At 48.0% G+C, this 25,210-nt stretch overlaps 7 protein-coding genes across 7 annotated transcripts; 3 read left to right on the plus strand and 4 right to left on the minus strand.

Moving 5' to 3' along the window:
• Window positions 1-280: 280 nt before the first annotated feature.
• On the minus strand, window positions 281-1,704 carry F5B22DRAFT_287326 (uncharacterized protein). Its single transcript, XM_047970371.1, has 3 exons — window positions 1,254-1,704; window positions 961-1,185; window positions 281-908 (listed from the first exon to the last, which is right to left on the minus strand). Exons 1-3 carry the CDS (start codon window positions 1,498-1,500, stop codon window positions 514-516), a joined length of 867 nt encoding a protein of 288 aa, XP_047829154.1. The 5' UTR covers window positions 1,501-1,704; the 3' UTR covers window positions 281-513.
• Window positions 1,705-3,413: 1,709 nt separating this feature from the next.
• F5B22DRAFT_657502 (uncharacterized protein) lies at window positions 3,414-5,064 on the plus strand (the record flags this gene model as incomplete). The annotated part of the gene is made up of 2 exons (XM_047980052.1): window positions 3,414-4,406; window positions 4,478-5,064. The coding sequence occupies 2 exons, from the start codon at window positions 3,414-3,416 to the stop codon at window positions 4,805-4,807; spliced, it is 1,323 nt and encodes a 440-aa protein (XP_047829155.1). The 3' UTR covers window positions 4,808-5,064.
• Window positions 5,065-8,248: 3,184 nt separating this feature from the next.
• Window positions 8,249-9,772, plus strand: F5B22DRAFT_648217 (uncharacterized protein; the record flags this gene model as incomplete). The annotated part of the gene is made up of 3 exons (XM_047978991.1): window positions 8,249-8,416; window positions 8,476-8,503; window positions 9,453-9,772. 3 exons carry the CDS (start codon window positions 8,249-8,251, stop codon window positions 9,770-9,772), a joined length of 516 nt encoding a protein of 171 aa, XP_047829156.1.
• Window positions 9,773-10,587: 815 nt separating this feature from the next.
• On the minus strand, window positions 10,588-13,875 carry F5B22DRAFT_287432 (Copalyl diphosphate synthase). Its single transcript, XM_047970372.1, has 4 exons — window positions 12,879-13,875; window positions 12,707-12,827; window positions 12,359-12,645; window positions 10,588-12,302 (listed from the first exon to the last, which is right to left on the minus strand). The coding sequence occupies exons 1-4, from the start codon at window positions 13,683-13,685 to the stop codon at window positions 10,677-10,679; spliced, it is 2,841 nt and encodes a 946-aa protein (XP_047829157.1). The 5' UTR covers window positions 13,686-13,875; the 3' UTR covers window positions 10,588-10,676.
• Window positions 13,876-14,714: 839 nt separating this feature from the next.
• F5B22DRAFT_613528 (cytochrome P450) lies at window positions 14,715-16,269 on the plus strand. Its single transcript, XM_047975415.1, has 3 exons — window positions 14,715-14,887; window positions 14,947-15,597; window positions 15,664-16,269. Exons 2-3 carry the CDS (start codon window positions 15,036-15,038, stop codon window positions 16,080-16,082), a joined length of 981 nt encoding a protein of 326 aa, XP_047829158.1. The 5' UTR covers window positions 14,715-14,887; window positions 14,947-15,035; the 3' UTR covers window positions 16,083-16,269.
• Window positions 16,270-17,324: 1,055 nt separating this feature from the next.
• On the minus strand, window positions 17,325-18,754 carry F5B22DRAFT_287465 (isoprenoid synthase domain-containing protein). Its single transcript, XM_047970373.1, has 2 exons — window positions 18,591-18,754; window positions 17,325-18,538 (listed from the first exon to the last, which is right to left on the minus strand). The coding sequence occupies exons 1-2, from the start codon at window positions 18,607-18,609 to the stop codon at window positions 17,397-17,399; spliced, it is 1,161 nt and encodes a 386-aa protein (XP_047829159.1). The 5' UTR covers window positions 18,610-18,754; the 3' UTR covers window positions 17,325-17,396.
• A 2,848-nt stretch (window positions 18,755-21,602) lies between these two features.
• On the minus strand, window positions 21,603-23,623 carry F5B22DRAFT_287495 (uncharacterized protein). Its single transcript, XM_047970374.1, has 2 exons — window positions 23,050-23,623; window positions 21,603-22,993 (listed from the first exon to the last, which is right to left on the minus strand). The coding sequence occupies exons 1-2, from the start codon at window positions 23,179-23,181 to the stop codon at window positions 21,854-21,856; spliced, it is 1,272 nt and encodes a 423-aa protein (XP_047829160.1). The 5' UTR covers window positions 23,182-23,623; the 3' UTR covers window positions 21,603-21,853.
• Window positions 23,624-25,210: the final 1,587 nt, after the last annotated feature.

The following is a 25,210-nucleotide window of genomic DNA, read 5'->3' on the forward strand; positions in this document are numbered from 1 at the left end:
TGACTTAATTTTGTGTGTGCGGTTGATGATGAGGATATAGCTTCTCATCCCAACCTCGGAGAGGTTAGCTATATGGTATAATAACAACAGAATTTCATTATTACTGCTTGAAGCTAACTCGCTGAGACACTATACCACGGTCGCGTTGGGTAGAATTAAGATAAGTGACTATGTACAAAGTTGTGTTACTCTAAGTAAGTGCAAGGACGAAACGTTATTCAACGCCATCCAGAGCTAGTCTGGTGACGCGGGTTATAATCAAAAACCAGTGTCCGATGACTGACCGATATATCAAAATTGCAGTAAATACAACGTGCACTATATCGTATGTAACAACTTTATTAATTTTTTGATGTATTTTTACAAAATGGCTGGTAGTCTGATGGTGATTATTTCGTGACCGAGCCAAAGGTTGGTGTTGAGATTGCCGATACAATCGCACATTTACCTCTGTTAGATTGGGTATCATGAAAAGTTCCAAATAGATATAAATTATGGGGATATTAGCCTGCATCACTGCAGTTCAGCCCTTGTCATTGCGTTGTTGGGGTTTGCTTCCGGAACAAAATGATGTCCCTGCCCAGCGTCGAGTTCGGCACCCCGAACCTCTCCAGTCTCTGGCGGTTTATAATATTCGGCGACCACTGGCGGGTTACTGTTGTAGGGTTGTGGGCTCTGCTGGAAATGAGGTGGGAAATCATTGTTCAGAGGCATTTCATAGGGCTGGGGGTTTGGCTGCTTTTTCGCTTTCGATTTTCGCCAAAACACAATGGCAGCGACAAGAGCTCCGAGACCGAATACGCCAACTCCCACGCCAACGCCAATACCGATCTTAGTTCCTTCGGAGAGTCCGCCCGAGCTAGGCGTGTTTGTTGCAGCAGCAGTAGTAGTAGTGGAAGACTCAGACTCTGAAAGCCAGGTTAGTAAATCCAATGTAAAACATGTCCTAGGGACGCATACCAGAAGTTTGAGCCGGTTGCGTCGCAGATGTTGAAATGGTAGATAGCGTTGTTGACGGTGTTGCATTCTCTTTAACAGGTATGTAGAAAGAGGCACTCAAGAACCCCCCAGTTGCCTTTTGATCGGCGGTTCCAGTCCCATTTACACCACGGAAGACGTATATTTCTGTTGCATTAGTTGAGTCGGTCGTTACATCCCATTGAAACCATCTCTGCGCCGTATTTGCTGCACATTGTGTTAACATAGGTATTCTATCATAGACCCGTAGGGTGGAAGGTGGGAAGAGAACTGACTGGTCAGTTGAATTGGATTCGCCCAGTCATAACCAACGATGAGGTAAATGCTCGTCGTCTCGTACGTTGTGGTCCAGCTAATATTCATTTGGTTGCCCTGAGTATAGGACGAGGTCCCGCCATTCGGCTCGCTGAATGAGCCATCTGTATAGGTGAGCGCAGGTTCACCTGGAGCAGGAAGATTATCATCTTGCCCCAAAGCAAGGGTAGCAAGAAGGGAGAGTGGTAACAACGAAAAGAGTCGCATTTTGGGCGAAGTCGCCTCTCGAGACTCAAGATACGCGAGGAGAAGAAACAAGAGAAAGGCTCGGCGCAAGCAGATTGACTCAGGTGAAAAGTCAAGAAGTAATAAGTGGCATGGTAAGCGGACCCAAGACACGCTGGGAACCCAAGAGTCCTTGCCCAGAGCAGATGCCCAGAACGGTGCAGATGGCCGTTTCACATAAGATCCATGGGGCTAGAGAAGGCTAATGGCAGATTTTGCCATAGTCGGCAAAGTCGCTAGACTCTTCAAGGCGAATAAGACGCAGATCCTTCGAAAGACGTCAAGCCACTCCACCCCAATACACCTGGCTGGTGGTAGCTGAGGTACGGTAGGTTCTCAGATTGTCATCTAAGTATTGCCCGCATTGCCCAAGAGTACTTGTACAACAGGATCACCGATGCATGCAAAACTCTTCATGAATGGTGCCAAAGAAAGCATGGCTACAGGACTTGTATGCATGAAATGTATCTGAGGTGCTACCTGCTGTACGTACGTAGTAGCCAATACCAGCAAAGTCTTGGCCATAGACCAAGGATGCATTATCTCGGGAATTAGCGTGATAAGCCAGCCGATTTCGTATATTTTTATCGTAAGTTAGACCCTCCTTCATCAACAAGGTAGCAAGGCATAAGTATAAATAATCTACATGTACACTGCTCAGAGCTAGCACAGGTAGAAAGTCAACAGACCCTCCTAGTGGAATCATTTTACTACGTACTCCTAAGTTCATATTAGTTTCAAGTCGAGAATTGGAAATGGGCTGCCTGTTGCGTACCTATCTCTCTATGCGCTGGGTTCATCCGTTATAGGGGATGGCGTGCAACCGGGACACTGGTAGGCCGAGAAAAAGGGGCGGAGTAAGCGTTCTAATAAAAGCATTCTTGGATATGGCCCATGCTCTTGTGACTCTCGCTTCAGCCCTGCGGGGCTTCGCTCAGCCAGGACTGGCCAAGTGGTGCGGAGCAAAAACTTACCTAATACGTATGATATATTAACATTGGATCAGTTGGCTAATCTTCAACAGGCTCGATCAGCCATTTGGGTCGCCACTGTACGACCATAGCGTGATGCACCGTCTACGAATTTCTGTGGTGCTAACACTCTAACAAGATGCGGAGGTTGTAGGCAATAGATGGAGACGTGAGAATGACGATGTATTCAACTTGGTTTGTATGCTTGTTCACACGACCTATGTAGATTGTCACACCGACCGACAATTTATCCGCCTAGTCTCGACCATACGCCCACCGAGAGAGATATAACAACATCTTGTTTTTGCCTCGACTCACTACCTCTTCATCCTCACACAATCAACAATGCCACCAAATGGTAAAAAGGATCTTCGATAAGTTGGTCTAGAACCGAAAACATTGCACTAAAGAAAGAATGCAGGGATCCTCCACTTTCGTAGGTCGACAGCCAGTCAGACGCTCGAGAAATGATGAAAGCCCCTCTCTATACAGTCCCCATCACAGTGTCCAGCTTCATTTGACTGCCGCGTTACCAATAGCTCTGAATAGCGCGCCCAAGATTGACTGGCTTGCAACAATGTTGGTGCTTCTCTTGGAAACCCCCCTGCAGACAAGTTGGCTTCCAGCATGAATAGCCTCTCGTTGGTCCAACACTGCAAAATGAGTCTGAATCGCGCTTCCAATGCGACACAATCCTCGATGTTGCTGGCGGCCACTTGCATAGACACTATTATCCCTGTGGAAAATTGCTTTGTCTGACCGACACCCTTTCTCTTTCTCACGTGCCGGGTCCTGGCCATTACGCGATTTGCGTGTATCTCCTTTTGCTCAAGTTTTCGCGAGATCCATATCAAGTATCTTCCCTCATTTTGCTTAATGTCGATCGATTTTGAGCTCTCTATCACTTAATCTACCAGTGCAACAATGCCAACCTTACTTTCGAGGTTATCACGATCGCCGACCCGAGTATTCGTCGTAATCCTAATCACTCTCGTAATATTCCAGCTTTTCAGTATCCGATCCCAGCCGACAACAAACGTCGATGGTCGTACAGCAAAGTACGACCCGTGCGTGGGCCTCGACGGTCTTGAAGACATATTCGTAACACTCAGAACGGGTACCACGGAGGCGCCTAAAAAGCTCCCCGCACATTACACGACCACGTTACGTTGTTTACCACATTACGAGCTCTTCTCGGATTTTGAAGAGATTATAGAAGGCAAGCATGTATACGATGTTCTCGACGAGGTGAACCCGCAAATTGTAGCGACACACCCTGACTTCGATTATTATAACAAGTTGAGAGGCAAAGGCAGAAATGCATTTACGGCGGAAGAGATGGCCCAATGGGCCGCAGCTAAGAATACAATGGGTGGCCGCGACAGTCCTGGCTGGAGGCTGGATAAGTGGAAGTTCCTCCCGTTAGCCGACAAGGCATTGAGAATTCGCCCTGAGGCGAAGTGGTTTGTCTTTATCGAGTCCGATACATATGTACTCTGGCCGGCCTTGCTCTCCTGGCTCAAGCATTTTGACCCATCCAAGCCTTGGTATCTAGGCCAACAGATGCAGATTGGCGACGTTGTTTTCGCTTACGGCGGGGCTGGGTTCGCCATCTCTCAACCCGCCCTCAAAAAGGTTGTCGAGCATCGTAACACGAATCTAAAATTTTACGACGACTTCACTGCCGGCCATTGGGCTGGCGACTGTGTTCTAGGAAAAGCCTTGGCTGATGTTGGAGTCCCTCTAACATGGTCGTTCCCTACCCTCTCAAGTGAAGAACCGGCTGATACGGATTTTGAATCCGGCTTTGGGGGCCCCGAAAGGCACCCCTGGTGTTATTATGCAGCGAGCTATCATCATCTTCCACCTGTCGAGTACCCTGTCTTTTATGCCTTTGAACACGAGTGGTACCAAAAAGTAAGACTTTGTTCACTTCTGGGGCTAAATCATTCGAGACCGCGGTTTTGCTGACCTTCGAAATTTTGCAGAATAATACTTTATTACGACACAAAGATGTATTCTATAACTACGTACTGCCGCGATTGGCTGCCGAACGTGACGACTGGGACAACCACTCGGATAAGGAACAATCGACAGCAAGCACATTCAAGGCTTGCCGGACGTCATGCGAAAATGACCCTGCTTGCATGCAATATTCGGTAACCGGCTATACCTGCAAAACATCCACCGCCCTGAGGCTGGGTCGTAAAGCTTCCGCTGCTGAGCAAGTGAACTCCGGATGGATGGTAGACCGTATCGATGCTTTCATCGACCGAATGGAGTCGGCCTGCAGAGATAGAGATTGGGTTTTGCCATAACGACATATCCATTGTGGAAACAAATCACGACACACTACAATACAAACCAAGGTTATCAATGGAAGTATCGAGGTGCCCTTCCCGGGTATTTCTATGTGCCTCAACGGCTCTCATGGGTAAAGAAGACTATTTCCCCATGGGACAGATGCCGCTCATGAGGGCGTCTAAACCCACCAATCCTAACCAGCGGCGGGATCAAAATTTGAACAAATTCAAAAGTCAGAATGGGTGCGGGACGACATAGCTCACGGAGCCCGATTCTGAACCAGACCAGAATAGAAGCAGTATGCTTGATAGAGAGGCTATATTTCGGCGTATTAGAGTATTGGATACTGGATATTGGATATTGAATAAGCCGAGTTCCCACTACCTCTGTACCTTTAGCTAATGTAATAACAAAAAACCAACAGTGTTGGCGATATCCACTTCAGACTCTTGAATAAACAGCAAACAAAAGCAAAGTCCAATCTATAAAGTAACTTTCGCGACGTAAGAAAGTGCAAAGGTTGCTCTCTCATATGTTTTCGACCCGCGGAATCCATCGAACATGTTCCACGGACAAACAGATTGTAAGTGCATGCCTAGGCAATTGTGAAGAGCAACGTTTGGAGAACCCACACGACATGAACTCACTCCCCACCCTTCCACGTCCGATTCCCATACTAGATGCTTATATATGAATCTTTCAGAGTTCCTGTCTGCTATTGAGAGGAGCTAATTGCTTAAGGGGTAGACCGACGTCACTGCTTCTGAGCTGAATCACGATGTAAGTTTAGAGCGCGACTTAGACCCAGGCAGTCAATCGGGTATCATTTTTGCATGATGGTATAATGCCTTCTCAGTTATAGTCTTTCTATGAAGGAGATGTGTCTCATTCGCCGTCATGTTTGGGAGCTTCCTGGGTAAGGTTTTGGGTCTCTTCTCGTGTACCCAGCTAGACGCTTTGCACATTGGACTTTTTATCTATCTTCCTGTTCTAACATGTACTGATATCTTATAGTAACACATGCCTAACTGCCGTCACCTGTACTAGGTTACTCGTCAATAGGAAGGGAGAAACGAACGGATACATCGGCTAAGCGGTATGTGCATTTCTAGTTCGCTCCTAACGGACACTCGAGCTGGGACCTCTCAACACGTACCTAGAATTGGACCTTCACATATAACTACCAGCCAACCTAACGGCTGGGATCTTGGCACCTTATTCTCTGCGCAACGCCAGCTAGAGACGGCGCAACAAACGGTCAAGGCCCCATTTGCCCATCATTACAATGGCAATTTATTGAAGCTAATTACCGCAAGGCCCCCTCGTGCTACACCGTCGTAAGACCAGGTTGATCCGGTATCCTTCTGTCACGACGTATCGCGTCCTAGGCCGCGTTCATATGATAGTATACGTCGATAATGTACTTAATGGTACAAATCAAGTACTTTCCCGACGCAAGTCCTCGCCATTGCTGTACCGACTACTGTTGTCGTGCAGGTTGCTCTGGTCCTTTCACACTGTGCTGCCTTGTGATGTTTTGCATTGTAGACTATGTCACGCGATGGTGTACTTTAGTCTGCATTACCAGCTGTTACCAGTCGAGTCTTTGCTGTGATAGTTGCTTCATCATTCCACACTTTCCAACCATCAGAATTCGATCTTTATATAAAGGAGTGATTACGTTCAAATACATTACACGAAACCATCATCAAGCGACAGTACTCTACTTCATACTTTCACACTATCATTCGTTGACCATCTCTGGCAAACTCGTCCTTTCAAGTCTCTAAAGGTAGTAGCTCTATATCTGACCTAACAATATATCGCAGCTTACCTAACCAGGTATGGTAGTGCAACCCATTATCACGAGCATCATTTCTACTATAGTCTAGACTGAAGCGAAAGCCATCACTACTGGTCGCCATCCTCTATCCTGACGGACACTGTTACCCTCACAGTTGTCTATCGTAAAGCAATCGTGGTTGTAGGGGGCATGAGGCACAACGCCAGATTTCGTTGACATAATGATGTGGTGTTTTGCAGCTAGGTCCATTATTAGGCTCGCCGTTTGCATCATTATCAGACTTGTTATGTGGACATGCCTCAGATCAGCCTACCAAATTATACATCTACAAGAGTCGAAGTATTGAGTTTAGTCTTGGCCAGGGCTAATAGCATGCTAGTATCAGCCAAGAGGTTATTTAGTCCGAAGTCAATAAGACGATACCCGACAGTGGACATTGAACATGACAGCACATGGTGATCGCTCTCATGAGTGATTCGCTTTGGTGTAAACTGTCGCTCTGTTTCACAACGTTCAACCCTAGCATCACAAGGCGAGTCCTCCAGAGAAAAACGGCGCGTTATTGTAATGGTAATAGGAGACCGACCAAGAACCTACAGCTAACTGAAGCGTGTTCACAAGACTATGAGGCTTTAGAGTCATGCATGTTGGCAGTCACAGATATCCCACTCTGAACTTCCCGGAAATGACTAGGTTATTTCCAGGATATTCGCCGAGATCGATGCCTTGATACCCCCCATGTGCCAATAAGAATTGTCAAATACCACTGAAAGTGGGTTGAGATGGAGGACATACTGAAAAGAATTAGCGAGGCGTGTTCGATGTGCACTCAATAAAATTATTCATGCCAGAAGTCCTTTGCTTCCTGTTGAGCGAAGCTTTTCGGAATGAGATGATGGACTCAATGCATCAATGCAGATTACCGGGCTACGGTACGATCGATTCTTGCCAATGCCAACTTCATCCGCACCATCTGAACCCGTTGCTGTGGTGGTACGCCCGCGACCTCTGAGCGCGTTCAGGCGAGGCCGTTACTGTGGTGGTATCTCCGTTGCTGCGCAGAATCATAGCAACCAACCCTCAGTACTTTATCTATATAAGAATCCCCTCCCCCCTGCCTACTTTCACTTTCACTTTCCTTCATTCATCGTCACATCCTCACTTCCACCCAAGCGTTAAATCACACCTACGCATCAGTTTATCGCGCTTGTTCGTCACTGATAATTTCATTGTCTCGTATGAATATCCTGCACACCACACACCAAGTGCACGTCTTTGTTGCTAGCTATCATCAACTACCGTAAGTCTTGCCTAGCTTCGCAGTTTCTCGCGGATCCTCGTGCCACAGCTAATGCAAGCGCCTCCTGGTCAAGATGTCTGACACTTTAGCCAACGTCAAGCTCACCACCCCTGAGCTAGTTGCGGTGATTCTTGACCTTATAATTGGACCGTTCCTTCTCCTCGCTTGCTGCATGACATTTGGTTGCTTCGGCAAGAAAATTGGCGTTTGAGACCCGTGGGAACGTCACCAGGCGTTCGAGAGCTCGAGCTCCGCGTCTTACGCAATCGTTAGCAGGCGCTGATCCTGATGTCGAGGCTGCACGAGTTCATAACCATCATCCCAATGCAGGCTCTCGCGCTATGAATCAAGATGTTGACGCTGCGCAACAAGTCGATGGGCAGCGGTCCAATGCCAACACGCAAGAGGACCACGGAAGATGACGGTGGATGCATGTTCTCATTAGAGATTTTACCAGTAAACTCTTCGCGAGAGGTTCACAGACGCGCGCTGTCTGATTCGCTTGCCATGCATTGCAGGGTAAGTTTCAAATACAACATTTTGATATCATATTTACACGAAGCTAATGAAAATCACAGCTAGCCACAGTCTACGGGCTCGTAATTAGTCAAACAATTGGAGACTTAGTTATACGTGTAAGGGACTGGAGAGATTCTTATGGCAGTCAAACAAATGGAGGCTGCTCAGAACATATCTCGTATCTCATACCCTTTTTGTATACATGTATCAACATATCATCAGCGAAAATTTTGTCTGTTTGAGATGGGTATGTAACAGTCGCGGAATCAGGTTTGATATGGGAAATTAATTTTTAGAAGAGGTAACCTTGGGATGTCCTCTTAGAAAATCAACGAAGCTGGTGCTCCCAGCTCTGACTTAGGTAACATGATATATATTGCAGTGACATGATGAACTCCTAGAACATGATGTTCAGCTAGAAATTCTGGCTGCGACATGGTCTTGTTCGTATGTGTCGCTGTTACTCACAACCAGTTTACACGCCATCTTGACATCTATACTATGCCTTCATATAAACTAGATTATACTGCTAGGCAACATCTTATCCAAGCCCGCAACATCTGAACGCGTCATTTGAGGCCGTTGCTGTGGTGGTATCTAGTTGCTGCGCACACCCGCAGCAACCAACACTTAGAAATTCATCTATATAAGAATCCCCTTCCTCTCACCTATTTTTATTGTTTCCTCCTTCCCTCCTTCATTCCTCACCAATCCTCCATTTCTTCAGCACGTTGATCACACCTGTAACACCAATCTATTACACCTGCTTATCTCCGATCACCTGCAACTCCATAACTTATACCACATTTATTAGGTGTGCATCTTCGATTCCGTCTATCAATAACTATTATAGGTCCCGCCGCCTCGTATTCTCGTACAAGCTCTCATAGCATGGCTAATATATTAATCACCAACCTCTAGGACAGAACAACTATCATCATGTAGCACGGAAGCTAAGTCGATATTGTTGCGAATATCACTCGTAACGCGGTCATATTCGAACATGGTGGTTGTGCATTCACTACACCTGAAATAGTCCTCATCATCATTACCTCTACTCTTGGTTTCCTGCTCCTTGCTTTAATCCTATTTGCCTGCATTAACTGGAAGAAAATCGGGCGTTTGCTGCTTGCTAGAACATCACGTGGCGTCCGCGACCTCGAGCTTGGCCACTTGCGCAACCAGCAGCAAAGTGCCACCCCACGCGCCGAGACTGTTGATGTAAATGATCGTCGACCAACGATCGATACACGCACTGACGAGGAAGTCGATCCTGACGTTGAGACTAATGCTTACGTCGAGACTGCTCATATCGATAACCATCGAACAGTAACCACTGGCAGTGAGGGTGAGTGACGGTGGTGGATTCACTCTCCTATCAAAGCCTTCGTGGGCAGACTCCGCTTCAGAGGATCGCAACCGCATTCGTCCTCGTAGGCTTGTGGCATAGCAGCAAAAGGTTAGTTTCAAGTGATAGATGCGTCAACTTCATGGTTGCCGAGGCTAACAAAATTTTAATTACCCACAGCCGTTAGGCTGATAAACCACGTATAGATCTAAGATCTGGCACTCAAACAAACGGAGAGTGTGTCTAATATGTCTCTTTTCTTATTTGTAGATTCAAAATCAGAGTCTCTTGTTCTTTGTTTGCACGCGTCACAATACCCCGGCTGAGGAAACGTTGGGATTACATGATACCATTTTGGGGCAAGGTTATACTTGGTTGTTCTGGTTATATTGAGAAGGCTATATTAGAGCAAGGGTCATGAGAACAGGTTATCAATATGGAACTCACGTTAGAGATATCATGAGAAGTGTTTTTATAGATCAATAATGAATGAAGCCTGCAGGTACCCCCAAACTTTGAGTTGAGTGGCGCATTCCCTATTGCAGTGACATACATGATGAGCTTTTGAATGGAGCATTTAACTAAGATTACTAAATGAAGTTACGTTTAGTGTTCTTAGGTGCTACCTTTTCTTGCGGGCATTCCACAGGTCAGCTCGACATCTGAGGCATGTTGATGAAGGGTTTTGGTGTTGACTAAGGCTAGAACGTCATTCTCAATCACGTGAATGGGTATGCTATAGAGTACTCACAGTGACGATCTCAAGGCAATCAATAGTTACTTACTAGTATCCTCATTAGTAAAAAACATTCTGCAGAAGGGATAAAGTGGGAAACTCAGAAAAATATATTTTATAAAAGACAAATTGTCTATTCTAACAATGCCTAATCTAGTCTAGGTTTATATGCTGTCTTACGCCTTTTCCTGAACAATGTGATGACTTGAGAGATCTTTGATGACATAAATCTGATCAAATAGGACAACTTGGTCGAGGAACATCGACCAGATATTCATCCGCCGCTTGCTCAACCTTGCACCAGCGAGATCCTTTGTAGCCTCCGCACCTTGGGTTCTGAGGTCCTCGAGCTGCTTGAAGGCCAGCATCAAGCAGCTCAACTCGTACTCGCCAAGAGTGTGCAATACCTTCTTCTTACTCTCGACGCTCTCGTGGGACTCGAACTCGGGGAAATTGACTGAGTTGAGGGCACCCTCCTCTTGGTCTCGCCTTATTGACCCGAGATCGTTGTAGATGCGAGCCATAGTGGCGAGGTGTCGGTATACATCAGCAGCTACGTACTTTTCGCCGGCGGTAGGGAATACTTCCTTGCCACCGCCACCGGTAGTAAGGGTGGAGCTGAGAAGGCATCCGATAAAGGCCCAGGCGAATGGACCAGATACGTTGTCTGCGCCTGTGCTGCGGGCCCAGCTGTAGAAGGTGCTGGTAGATCCGGCGCCGGGTTTTCCACTCTCGCGCAGCTCTCGGAACTTCGCGCTATCTTCTTCTTGTTGAACTTGGGCCAGGAGGTAAGTTCGGAGCTCACGCTCGAGAGTCTTCTGGTCCGCGGCACTAGCTGTTTTGACCAAGGGGTTCTCAAAGCAGTACTTCTTAAATCCCTTCAGGGTGGCAAGGACTTCCTCTTGGGCAGAAACAGTGCCGTTACCATTGGCGTGGCCGTTCTGTTCCTTGGTCACGGCCGTTTCCTCTTCAGGAAGCACTGAATAGATCAGATCACGAAGTTCAGACATGCGGCCCTTGAAGGCGGGTGCTGCAGACGCCTCCATGAATTCGTCAACCTGGTAAGTCAGCATGGAGAGAAGTGACACCTCGTATAGGAAAGTGGCAGACGCGAAGGTTCGAGCGCGGTTATTGGGGCTCGTCCAGAAGAGTGGGATAAGGTCGAAGTACTTGTCCTCTTGCATTCCTTGGCGCTGAAACACTTCCAACCTGCGCTTGAGTAATAGTGGCTTCAAAAGAACGGCCTCGATCATCGACCCTTTGAGTTCCCATTCAGGGTGTGCGCTAAACAGCTCAGCTTTTGCGAACAACTTCACGTGCTTATCTAAGCTCGAAGAAGATGTATCCTTCCAAAGACTGGCGCCAATCGTGGCATCACCTGTAGGTACCGAGCTGGCGGCCTTAAGGGCTCCTAGCACGTATGCGTCGGTCAAGAGACGAGAAGCGTAGCTGACCTTCTCAATCCAAATATAGTGTAGAGGCCGCTCCTCGATGGAGTTAATGAAGGCAACACCGCGGTTGATGGCTTCATCCAGAGGTTCACGAAGATCGTTGAAGAAACAGACGCGTCGAGCCTCGCTCAGAATCAGAACAGCATATGCGGTTTCTTCAATGGACTCGTTCCACGAACCATTCGCCTTTTGGTCGAGCAGGGGTCTGAAACAAGCCTGGAATAGAGCGACAGCAAGCCTGGACTGTAGGTCCTCCTCAAATACACCGGGCAGTTTGTCTTGCTCTATTAAGTTCAGGATATCCACAAAAGCCTCGACTATGAGCACAGAGGGATAGAGATAACAGGTGTTCTAGATAGACAAGTTAGTTGCAAAAATCTCCTTGATTCCTTGATGTTATCACGTACCCATTTGTCGACGATCTTGCCGTCAGCTTTCCACCAGAAGTCGACGAGGAACTTGGCAACTTTGTGGATTTGGGTAGAGAATTTAGACACGTCCGGCTGATGTAGAAGAGCCAAAAGCGCATTACAGTTAGCAGTGGGGCTGGGATCCCGCTCTCCGGCATAAGTACGGAAGTGAGTGTCTGCTTCAAATACTTCGATCAAGCTGTCCGGGCTAACAGGTCGCCCAAGCATGTTCAAGGAAGAAATGGTCTTAGCGGTGTCATCGACATCTGCCTCAAAGAAAGGAGCTATTGATTGATATTAGTAAATTGGTTCATGAAAACACACAAGTTCTTCATGAAAACGTACCAAACCCAAGCACACCCTTTTCAACCTTGAAAGAGTGGCTCATGATATCCAACATCTTAGTCAGCTCAGGGCCTTCCAAATCAGCCTTGGTGTAGCCAGCTCTAAGTAGAGTTGATAATATCTGGACCTCATATTAGAATCATGCGTTATTTGCCTTTCCTCAGACACTTACCCAGGTAATTTCGAAATGTGTCGAGGGGAAAGCACTGGGAACAGCTCCGTTGCCGCGACCAGCAGCGTACTTGATCACGTGTCGAATGAATTCCTCAGACTCATCGTCCCACTCCGAAGCGTGCATCATGTATGCCGCTGTTGAAGAAGGTGAGCCCAACATGGAGCCATGCACTCTGTGGTGCTTCACCTTGTCAAAGTCTAGCATGCCAATGAAAGACTCTAATGAGTGGAGGGCCGTAAACCTCCGAGGGCCGTAAAGGAACTCTGGCCGGAAACGCGACATTTTGGCATTGTTGATCTTCATCAAAAGTTTCTTAGATTCAAACTCGAAGACTAATGACGGGTCTTCCTTCTCTAGCTGTTGGAGCATGGCTGGGACGATGATTTCGAAACCAACGTGCTCTGTGGTCGATACATCCCAAGCAGCCAGCTGCGATCTCAGGGATGTTATGGCTTTGTCGATACGGTTGGCAAGATCCTGAGGATCGTGCTTAAGCTGAAGAGGCTCGGCATGATGACGCTTAAGAGCCAACAGAGGGCCGGCTGTGTTCAAGATGCCATCGATTTGAGCACCATAGCCGATCGTCCAACCACCCTCCTCTGACTGCGTTGATAGGATATACTCGAAGCACTCAGGGAAGAGCCACTGTTTCTGTCCATCTACGACTTTGGTTACCATCGCAACCCAGGCCGTATCATAGGCAGCAACACTCATCGCCCCTAAACCATACTTTTCAGTATAGTTCTCTAAGGCCGTTCGAATCAACGACTTTGCATCGTCGGCAAGGCTGTTAACGTCCCCCATGATGGCCAGTTGTGATGAACCTGAAATTGTGTGTGTCTTCCTCGTCTTTCCAATAATGAATGTTCAAATTCAAAGATAATTAACGTACGATGGTGGTGTTATCTATTCATTCATTATGCCCCCTTACTTCCTTTGCCTTTGTCATGCCACTTATAAGCCATGTGCAAACCGGCGGACTCGGAGTGCTTAATATGACAAGCCAATCTCGACTAGGTAAGCCTATGCTTATGGGGCTATTTGACCAGTTGTCTGAAACCCCAGAAGGATTAGAATCTACGGCCTGCGATTTGTCAATTCCGCTGACTGTACGCAGTGCATAGTACGTAGTATAGTCCAGGTCCAAAAATAAAAGCAAGGGACCGACAGTCGGCTCGCCAAAATCGGCAATGGCCGTACCGGGGTCCGCCCCATCAAGGTCTCCGTCTATTATTAGGGGACCACAAGGGCTGAAACGATGCATTTAATTTCGATTTGAATAATCGGTAAGTGAAGTTGGGGTCGCATGGTCGATATCTAAAAAGTCAGGCCTGGTACCTCAAGTTCTCTGTCAGTCTTTTTGGTCATCAACTCTACGACTCTACTGTCGAGACACATGTCAAGATGACGACAGCAGACGCTTCACCTAAGCTTCAACAGCTTGTACAAGACATTCTTCAGCGCGATGACTCGACTCGAATTCTAGGCACAGCTGGCCTGACCGTGGTATTTCTCGTTTGGGTCTACTATCGCTTCCTCGCGACGCCGGATTTGAGCTTCCTCCCCCGTGCTGGAAAGGCGCCCGGTTTATTTGGACTTGGTATCAACGATGTTAAGCGAGACTTCGCTAAAAATGGCACGAAGATCATCAACGAAGGCTACCGAAATGTAAGGTGTTGCAGGTTCCTGGATCGCAGAGCTGAAAACGACTGACGCCCTACGCGCAGAACAAGAATGGAATGTTCTTGGTGCAAACCTTGAATGTGGAACGTGTTGTGTTGAGCCCCAAGTACATCGAAGAGATCAACAGCAAGGTGCCTGAAGGAACGCTGGACATGGTCGAAGGTCTACGAGAGGTACGTTTGATGGACATTATCTTCAAGACTTGGGGTCCAAGAGCTCACTAGAATAAAAGCGGCTGCTTAGTGCCCAAACAAACCTCGACGTGGTCTTTAGGAGTCCCCTCCACATCGATGTTTGCAAGGACCAACTGACTCGTAACCTACGTAATTACCCCCGTCGGCCTTCTGACAGAACGAGCAGAGTCGCTAACTTGCTATGACAGACCACCTGATCGGACCTCTTAACGATGAAGCCAACCACACTCTGTCAAGACTCATTCCCCACAAGGTCGAGCTCAAGGCGTACGACACCATGGTTGGGATCATAACTAAGAATGCATCCCGGATGTTTGGTGGAACCATGATCAGCCGAAACGAGGAATGGCTCAAATCGGCGGCCGACTACTCGATGGACGTTGTCAGCGTTGCTGTTAAGCTGCGCCCCTACCCTGCCTTCATGCGCCCCCTGATCTATCCCTTCCTAGAGGGGTCTAAGATCCTTGACCACCACCTGCACGTTGCCAAGAAGACTTTCAGTCACATCTTCGCGGAGCGCCTGGCCCTCAAGGATACCGATGAGAAGCCCGTTGACATGCTTCAGTGGCTCGCTGACTCGGCCCGCGGAAGCGACCGTAACCCTGATGTACTAGCTCACAATATGTTGTTTATGGCCCTTGCCTCCGTCCACACTAGCTCAGCTACCATCATCCATGTCCTGTTTGATCTTTGCGCCAACCCTGAATTTATGGAGCAGCTCCGCCAAGACGTACAACAGGCCGTCGACGAGTCCGGCTGGACGCTAGCTTCCATTGCCAAGATGAAGAAGGTCGACAGTTTCATGAAAGAGTCCCAGCGGATGAACCAAGCAGTGCTGAGTAAGTTGCCTGCCGCATATACACTAATATTATTTTTAGCGGTGCTGACTGTGGTCGATCTAATAGTGACTTTCAACCGCAAGGTAGCTCGACCCCTCAAGTTTGAGGACGGCACCACGCTCCCCGTTGGAACCTACATTACCATGCCCAGTCATGCCGTAGCTACTGACCCTGATATTTATTCCAACCCCGAGACCTTTGATGGTTTCCGCTTCTACGACAAGAGAATGTCAGCCAAGACTGAGGCCAACCGACATCAATTCGCGACCACTGGCCCTGAGAGTCTTGCTTTTGGCCAAGGCAAGACAGCATGCCCCGGTCGCTTCTTTGCCGCCTCCAACATCAAGGTGGTGCTTGCCAACCTCCTCCTGAACTACGACATTTCGTTCCCTCCTGGACAGACAGAAAGACCCAAGAACCTCCATAAGGGTGGTCTAGTCCGCCCGGACCCCAGACAGACTCTGATCTTCACCCCGCGCAAGTAAAGACGATCAAAAATTGATTCTGTTATGTAAATAGTTGCATTAATGATTTCCATTGTAACGGCGCGTGGGTGGCCAAACGGAGTACACAGCATATTAGACTATCTACACTAGAGTTTGGGGTCTTCAAAGATTTGATATTTTTTATTAAATTACATACATTTTTTCGACTGCGATATTACATACTACCCTGGTCTCTTCCCATGTGGCTTTACAAAATCGGAAATTGATGAGAGCATCAACGTAGCACGTGGAAAGCTGCTGTGTAATGGTGTGGCGTACATGTAAACCCTGGCGGTGTTAGCGTACCAGAACTTTACAGAGTATGTTCGCCTGAATGGGATTGTCCAGTCTGTCCAGGGTCAGATACCTATCCCTCGACACGTACCGTATCGGAGGCGCCGCCACACACTTGCATTGCCGGAAACGTCACTTACATAGGATTAGAGCGGGAGCTACACCTCTTCCTGGATTTAGAATGTTAGCTCAATACAAGGACCCAATTCCTGCTGAATTGCGTAACATTTGTAACAGGGTCCCTAGCCGAATTCCGGCAGAGCTGTCGTACGTTACCTGAACGCCCCCTGACGAAGCCCTTTAGGCCAGCCTGGTAACAGTTGAGCAAGTTCCCGGTTGCACCCTAGTTATAGCCCGGTAACAACCCTGCACAATCCTTATTTTTGGCACTGAGCTTAGATCCTGGAAGAGGTGTAGGTATACTTGCTAACGGCCAATACGCTGCCCCATGGTGAGTGAGGGCTTGATTGGCCTTCACTTACCTACCGAGCCTACCTACACCGAAGCAAGTTGGGAAGCCCTCAAGACACTGCGCAGGCTGGTCACAGGACCGACGATCAACTCGCATAAATAAGTAAGGGATGTCGTCGCTTAGCCCCTTCAAGAGAATGCGACGACATACCTAGGTACTGTAAAATATAACAGGTTCGCTAAAAATAGACGAGCACTTTTTCATTGATGAGCGGTCAGGACCAATGGCAGTGTCGCCAACAGTAACAAGCAACAAAACACCACTCAGGTCCTAAACTTGGAAGCTATGCAATCACGAGGTACAAACGCATTATGTTGCGTCGTTTGATTTCACAGAACTCTCATTTTAGATTCCTCAAGCAAGCAGTCTATGAAACAACACGAGTTTGGATATCGACACCCTAACGCCTGCAAGGACCAATAATAATCCACAATATTGAATAACACGCCCTTCCCGTTGACCGTCCTAGATATGCCATAAAACCCCTGTAGAAAGAGAACACGTTATGTCTACCTATCTATCTACATCTCCAGTGAATATGAAGGATTTTACTTCAACTCCAACTTGGCCAATAACGCGTGGATGCCCTTGCTCTTGTCTGACCCCGCGTCAATAGAGTCAGCCTCTTCCTTGGCCTTGGCAATTAGTATCGACACAAGCTCCTTGGTGTACTCAAGGCTGCCAGTGCTCTCGATATACTTGACAGCATACTTCTTGGTGTCAACGTCGGTGGGACGCTGAGCGAGAATATGAAGCAGTTCTTGGTTTTCGGGGTTCGATCGTATGCTGTGGATAACGGGGAAGGAGAATTTGCCCTCGGTCAAATCTTCGCATAGACCTTTCTTTTGGGTGTAGTCAAGGTTTGCCAAGTTCTTGTAGTCGTCGGCAATCTGGAAAGCCTGGCCGAGAAGCTCGGCTAGCGGCAAACAGTCGAATGATGTAGGAGATTGAGACTGCATCAACTTGACGGCAAGACGGAAGAGACCACCTGTCTTGTTGGAGACCATCTCTAGATAGTCATCCTCAGTTGGGCAGGTCAGGGTATCACGCCAGTAGAGGTCCATGCCCTGACCTCGGTGAAGATAAAGCATTTCAGTTGTATAGATGTCCATGGCCTCTGCCGGGTTCTTCAGCTGCTGTAACTCCTTCAGGGCAAGGAAGTAGACGTAGTTGCCAGCGTTGATGGTCTGTGCAACACCAAAAATGTTGTGGGCTACGGGTCGTCCTCTTCTCAGCTGTGAGTTGTCCTGGATATCATCAATGAGGAGAGACGAGGTGTGCAGCATGCGCACCACCTTGGTAATGATGGCTAAGCTTTCTTGGGGAACTTCAAGCCAGGTGTTGAATGCATTCAGGAGCAGTGTCCGAAACTCCTTGCCGGGCTCTGAGGCAATGTAATCATAAGGGCTCAGGATAATCTTCTCCTTCTGAGCAGTCCATATCCAGCCGTTGACCGAGTCCATTTCGTCCTTGGGTGGCTGTTCTGATGTTGAGGATTGGGCAGTCTCTTGAGCACTCTTCTGTAATTCGTCCTTTGCTAATGCTGGATATGTTGCTGGTTGACCCTTTTGTTGCAAGCTCATAGTAGTTGGTGTGAGCAAGCCTGTTGGACGGCGCTGATGAGGGTAGATAGAATCAAGTAGTGGTCTTAGTGATGATTTCAATGGTGCCCAAGGGGAAGATACTGGTGCTAATGCAGTTGTTAGTCGTATATGCTTGGTGGGTTGGCATTGTTCACTTACCCTGCGCGCCTGATTCCATCGTGACTATATGGCGTTGGGAGGAAATGAGAGGATTCGGATGATGGGCTAATGATAAGAGTCTATGTATACTAGTTGTCTCGGACTTCAAGTTCGGCAAGTCTAGGAACAGGGGTGGATATCAGGAAGAAGAAAGAGTCAAGAGGTTGGACGGCTATACAAATGGCAGTCATGAAGCTAGTCATCCATTAAGAGAGCGAGAGCATGTGATAGTTATCAAGTTTCTACGCCTGGCAATGCCTCGGAACGCTGCAATGGGAACCCGCTGCTTACCTGTGCAACTAGTCCATGATCAACGCATGCTGGGACAGTACATGTAGTAATTTTCTAAATAGAGACCATATTCCCTGTCGAGCCATCTTGGGTAGCCTTGGTTGACAAATCGAGAGGATTCGCATGCACGCCTGTGCTGCCCTGGGGCAAATTCCGTCACCCGTGGAAGTTTAGTGTCTACTGCTAGGCATCGACAAGCAGGTAGCTGAGTCTCAACAGTAACTGCATTCGTCTTTAAATTTGCCCGTATAAACACAAGTGCAGTCTCGCATGACATCGCCCTCTTGACACCAGGCCCACTGTCAGGGCGGCTCTCTAGTGTCGCGTAGTGTACATCATGGGTTGCTGTTACCTAGTGCGTGCTCAATGCTGTAGGCATTCCGCTAGGCGACAGAGGTATGCAGTAGAGATATGCAAGGTAGCATACACTTACTTACTTACATCAAGTTACATGTAGGGATGGGATCTGGTGAGGATGGGTATTAGTTCCGCTTGGCTGGAGACTCTATTCGGGTATTCCAAATCCAGTTGCTACAGTATGATCGGGCCTTCCGAATTAAGTGCGAGCGGCATCTAGACTCTAACTTAAACATGCAATTATATTGTTGATTTGGGAGATTTGGAACATGGTAAAAGTGCCTGGTCGGTATTCCATGGGCTACACATCAAAAACATTCTGGTCTTAGTGTACGGCACAGACGCGGTAGAATTGTGGCAGTAGGGCCAAGAGATCTAAGTACCGAGCTCAGAATTCGGGAATTCAACCCATATTGTGAAGAAGATTATATGCGAAGGCATTTTCGGGGAGGTAGAAAATCAAGTATGGGAACAAATAAAAACCAGCCTCTTACTTGAGCGTTCCAGCTGTTTGACATGGCAGCATTCAAATGTAACGTAGGTAGGCAAGGTTACGACTACATGACATAACTACACTATGCATAACATGGCACACATGCCTCACCAACAAGCTAGTGCTACCGTCCTGTTACTTGATTCCGGTAAATATCGCTTGTGCCTAACTAGGAAGTTTGTGCCATTGAGATGCCAACACGAAGAGTTAATTGTACGCACACCGCAAGCTGGCATCAAAGCCAATGCCTGGGGCTTCTGCCTGGGGAGCGACTTGGCATGCCTTGGCGGAGAAAACGATGACCAGTGGCTACATAGTCGATATACCGCTTCCACGGTCTACCTGTATGTAGACTAGGATTAATCTAAACCATCGATTAGTGTACTGTTTAGCTGAAACTCGAGTAGGGCTTATGGGATTGATGAGGTGAGAGTCATCAATTGATTATACTATGTACGGCTTTCTGCGACAGGTGCTATGAGGACCGCCGTAGGTATTGTAAGATACATCCATGCATTCCCGTAATGCTTATACGGTTATACCTAGCATAGGCATGCATCTATGCAGTAGTTACTTGTGTCACAACCCAAAATCGAAGGTCCGAAGATGTGTCCTCGAATACGAGTTTGGTCGAGCATACTGTATATGGACACCGAGGGTTCTTCAAATATCAATGCTAGTGCTGCCAGGTAATCTCACTGCTGTTGACAACCAGACGCTCTATTTGTTTGTTCACACAATTACTCGCTAGCAATCTGAAGGATGGCATCAGCGCCAGACGAGTTCATGCTTTGTTTGTCACTAAAGCGCCACCTATTCCAGTGATGCAAACGGTCAGCCGCGATGCCCGTTGTGCTTGTAACGAGCGTGTTGCACGGAATTAGCTGGTTATTGAGGCAGGGTTATAGTCATCCTGCGAACCAGCATAGGTAGGTATACTGCCACGCTATGGCACGCTTACCTACTCTACACGTGTAGTATACGCATGTCCAGACAAGGCTCCAAAAATGATGCCATAAGTAGTCAGACTTTGACCCCAGACGCCAAGTTGAAAAGGACAGGATGCAATACGGAGGACACGGTACCCAGTAGGTTTCCCTATCCCTTACAATCCACCACCTTACATAGTATGTATGCCTACCTAATAATGCTAAGGTAGCGTATCCTACGCTAGTGACGATAATATGATGATAAGATGAAGATGGGCTGACATATAGGCGGGTCAAGGATGACTGGTGTCACAGCTGCCACAATGCAACGCCCTCAGAAGCTTATTTGTTTCCACGGAGGCATCTGACTCTGACTAATCCGGCACAGACCAATGCCGTGAAACTAGGGCTTACCAGGTAGACATCGTGCCTAGTGGCGGAGCTGGCTTTCGAGCGAAAATTTAAGCTTGATTTCATGACACGTCTACCTAGCCTTGCAACGTCTCTGTAACAGTGGTGTACTTAGGGTACCGTACCTACATCTATCCGGCTGCTCGGTTGAGAAGGAAATTGTTTCCCCAGCTCCCAAGGCCGTCCGGCCGAATTGGTGTGCTATAATTAGCCCTAACATGAGACAGACATGGTGAGTAAGCGAACCAAAACTTGGGGGTTGAATGGGTCGCGAAGACATGCCTCCCTAACAGCAGTGAGCAGCGCTCGGTTGATCCGATCCGCTTTTCGCGGTACTAGCTATGTACACACAAAACAACTAAATTTATTCTACTATTCTAGAAGGGTGCTCAGAGGGGTGGCCGTGACGAATGACGATCAGCGTTGAACGTGGAATCTGTTTGGTCAGCGCCAATATGGCCGGGCAGTGTTAGGCAGTGCACTAGATAGGCCGTCACATCAACACAGTAGTAAGTAAGTAATGAGGATCAGCGAGACGGAATTATCCGCAACTCAACGACAGCTTGCGACTTTGAATACCTGAAATGAGTTTATTCCACTCTAGGAAGGGAAAACAGGCATACAGGAAGAAGGGGGACTTTTGCAATGCAGATTCGAAGACCTCTCTATATTGTCGATGATGTTTCCTCTAAACCATGCTCCTCTATGGGTGAGTTTACAGTACATGCCGCATCTATGTTTCTAAGTCTATGTTCGGTCTATCGCGCCAGAATAGTCCTTCTCTATGCAGTCCAAGGTATCCGTGATTTTTCAACAATAAACGAATTTGTAGCAAGGCCCGTTTGTAGATCGCGAATAATGGCTTTATGAGCAGGCCAGCTATGCTCGCTGACGATCCTGTCAAGCGTGCCGAGTAAGCGACCCAATCGTGCAACGCGTGCTGTAAGAAGGCTCTGCAGAACGAGGTGCTCGTCGTCGTCATCGAGCTGCCTGTTCCGTATGCTGATGCCGTATCTGCGGCTGCGGCTCTCGTCTACCCCCTCACCACCATCCTCTCCGCACTTCCGCCGCTTTCTATCATCCGGGCCATGCTCCTGACTTGTGACTATATCAGAACTTGCCCATGAATTGCCTTGACATAGATCGCCTAACGTTGTTAAGATCCTCCGACACATAGATAAGAGAAGCATAGTGTAGGCAGACTGCGCCGTGCATCTCCTGCACTCGAGAAGCTCCTCGCACTCAATCAATGCCTTTTTCTGATACCGTAGCATATCATCGGCATTCCTCCAGAGCTCGTTCTGTCCCCAAACAGCTACCTCGATAGCCTCGTATGTGCTGACGGCCTGTGAAAAACAGGAGCAGCTTGAATCAGATGTAGCTGGGGTCGATGCTAACGTTGATGGTTTGCTGTCACTGCTAAAGATCATATCTTCCCGTTCTGGTGTGCTAGTCCACGGCGACTTGATCTCTTCGGGCGTGAATGTGAATGGTTGTTGCCATGATCTCATGGCATCTGAAGGGTCCATGTAATCTCCATCAGAGAGCAATCTAGGGATGCTATCGGATGTGGTGAAGTCGGATACTTCGAAGCCGCCGAGGCTTAAGTCTAGGTCATCTATCGTGCTACTATACGTCGTCTCTTGATTCGAGATGATAGTGGCAAAGTCGTCATCATTCGTTGCATCCACCGGTGCTGATGATGGCCTTGACTGAGACTGGAATTGAGGGGTTTCTGGTGGAGTTGGCGCCGGCGCTTGAGCCGGAGCGGGAACTGGAGCTGAAGCTCGCGCTCGGGCTTGTGCCTGAGCTTGTGATTGTGTCTTCTTGTGGCTGTTTCCCCTTGGAGGGGAAGGATAGCAACAATCTATCTTCTTCGCCAGACATCGTTGGCAGCCATGTGGCTCACCAGAGCACTTTAACTGTTCGCCGCATTTAGCTGGTGATCTCACCAGAGCCACAGTGGTGATAAAATTACCTTGCTTATTCGGCAGTTCGTGCAGGCAATCTTAGCCAATCTTCCCTCCCGTTTCCTAGAGAAAGGAGGCGTTGTTGTCTCGAAGGTGTAGGCCTCATCTGACAGGCTGTTGTGTTTCAGTGTGCAGAACATTGTGTATGAGCTCGCCTTCGCTACCCGCCAAGAGAGATGGTGAATTTAGAGTATCGGGAATCGGAAACTAAGAGCCCTTGTATGCCGCTGCGCGGCAGTTCTGGGTTGCGTATGTTATATATAATATCTACATGTGTTGCTTATGCTCTCATGGCCTACACTACCCTTGCGGACACTACATAGCACACCATGTCAATAATCGTCTCTTGCCTGCATCCACTATCAGATGCTCCTCCATGAGGAATCATAGTGCGGTCTTGAAAATAACGGGACCGTGGCGCCAACCACACGCTACTCTCGTAATGGCGGCAGGCAAAGCAGGGGCTCTGGCCAGTCTTAGATAAGGCTTAGTGTGTAGCACAGATCCTGCCCACGTAGCGGAAAGATGTCAGACGAAGGAATTGTCATCCAGTTGCAGATTGCAACAGATGGTTTGCAAGTTGCAACAACAAGTATAGTCTCTCCGCCAATGAGGTTACTCCCAGGCAGTGCTGAATGAGCCGAGCAGTATTACTACTCTTCTCGAACCATTTCTCAACCAATAGGCCCAATCACAAGGATCTTCTAAGCGACAGTGTTGAATTACTCATTCGCTCCTCACCCCTCTCAGTCTAGTGTGCCCTTCACCCACGCCAAGGATCCATCTTATCAAACCTACGTGCCCTCTGCTGCAGCTTAACCCTCGACCCCGGCTACCTACCTCCCCTCCCTAAACCACAACATACCAGTCGTCGTATGGCATGGAGCGTTAGTCCACGGTATACTGCAGGATACTAGATCAGAATTTAGCAGGATACAGTGATATACGAGTGCTGCATTACGAATACCGAGGGCAAGGGGGGGGTGTGGGATCACGTACACCACCAAGTAACAGGCATCGGATCCTAGCACGGCAAACTCACCGACAGGTCGATGATGCTCAGAATACAATGAAGAAATGTAGCAAAATATTCAAAGGCACGAATGATTAGAAAATAAGCCCATGTCAGGAACAGACTCGAGTACGCAATGTAGATCGTCCTCATCCCCCCATGCCGGCCGGGTTTCAGCTCCAAACTTTGGGGACACTCATGCACTAAATACTGTACACTACACAAATACAACCTTGAAGATAAGCTGCGATGTTAGCGTACTGTCGTCCTGTAGAATTCCCCTTTGGAATTTCGATACTCACATGTAAACGGCCCTACAGAGGCCCTACAAAGGTCCCATCCAGGCTGGGAGTTGGCATCAAGTAACGCTAGGCTAGTGTGGTCCTCCTTCAAGCGGCAAAAAGTTATCGGGTCAGATCGTCTGTCAGCTTACATGCACACATACTGCCATGGTCAGCTTAAGCACCAATGGACATTGGTTGCCTGGTTTAGGCTAGTCTCGCACCTACACCGTAGGTTGAGGTTCTTGTTGTGCAGGAAAGAATTTGTAGGTAACGTAAACTAATCTATATGTCACTCACCCATCGTAGGTACTACCTATGTAGGCTTCCCCATCCCGTCACATTTGTTATCTTCTTATCTAGGCGAACCCTTCTCTATGGACTGCAGGTGTTCTCTCTCGGCTGTAGGTAGTACAGATAGAACCCAAGTTCGGCGAGCAAAATCCGAGGCAATGTTTACATGTATAAGACCCTGCCATCATGCACATGCGCATTCATGCCGTACATAACATCGCCTGGAATCCTGGAGCGGCAGAATTTGTGTACCGGCTATATCGTGTACCTAGTGTAAGTATGGCGGTGGCACGTACGGCATTACACAAATACCTGCTAATCCCAGTCTTAGCTTCGTCCAGGGGTGTCTGTCCCCATCCCACCTCGCCAGACCCTTTTAGCAGACCTGTCTTCAAAAGGCGATACCCTGCGAAAGTGGCTTGCCGTGCTGCTATTCTTGAAAAGGAAAAGGTGAATCAGTGGCGAAATGCCACGGCCGCCGCCCGATACTTCATGCACGTTTGAGGCGCTCGGTTTCCATCTTGGCCAATGATTTGTCGCCGTGCGATAGCTCTCGACAAGATTCGAGAATGTGAGGAATCG

This window comes from Xylaria bambusicola, assembly GCF_022495145.1.
Source record: "Xylaria bambusicola strain CBS 139988 unplaced genomic scaffold F5B22scaffold_32, whole genome shotgun sequence".
NCBI lineage: Eukaryota > Fungi > Ascomycota > Sordariomycetes > Xylariales > Xylariaceae > Xylaria > Xylaria bambusicola.

Bases quoted from the DNA above. Each gene is read 5' to 3' on its own strand.
- F5B22DRAFT_287326 (XM_047970371.1), bottom strand. From the start codon at position 1,500: ATGCGACTCTTTTCGTTGTTACCACTCTCCCTTCTTGCTACCCTTGCT. The intron at 1,186-1,253 runs GTCAGTTCTCTT...CACAATGTGCAG, and splicing joins GAATCCAATTCAACTGACCA to CAAATACGGCGCAGAGATGG. The intron at 909-960 runs GTATGCGTCCCT...CCTGGCTTTCAG, and splicing joins GCAACCGGCTCAAACTTCTG to AGTCTGAGTCTTCCACTACT.
- F5B22DRAFT_287432 (XM_047970372.1), bottom strand. From the start codon at position 13,685: ATGGGGGACGTTAACAGCCTTGCCGACGATGCAAAGTCGTTGATTCGA. The intron at 12,828-12,878 runs GTAAGTGTCTGA...TATGAGGTCCAG, and splicing joins CACATTTCGAAATTACCTGG to ATATTATCAACTCTACTTAG. The intron at 12,646-12,706 runs GTACGTTTTCAT...ATCAATCAATAG, and splicing joins AAAGGGTGTGCTTGGGTTTG to CTCCTTTCTTTGAGGCAGAT.
- F5B22DRAFT_613528 (XM_047975415.1), top strand. From the start codon at position 15,036: ATGGTTGGGATCATAACTAAGAATGCATCCCGGATGTTTGGTGGAACC. The intron at 15,598-15,663 runs GTAAGTTGCCTG...TCGATCTAATAG, and splicing joins GATGAACCAAGCAGTGCTGA to TGACTTTCAACCGCAAGGTA.
- F5B22DRAFT_287495 (XM_047970374.1), bottom strand. From the start codon at position 23,181: ATGTTCTGCACACTGAAACACAACAGCCTGTCAGATGAGGCCTACACC. The intron at 22,994-23,049 runs GTAATTTTATCA...TGCGGCGAACAG, and splicing joins CGAACTGCCGAATAAGCAAG to TTAAAGTGCTCTGGTGAGCC.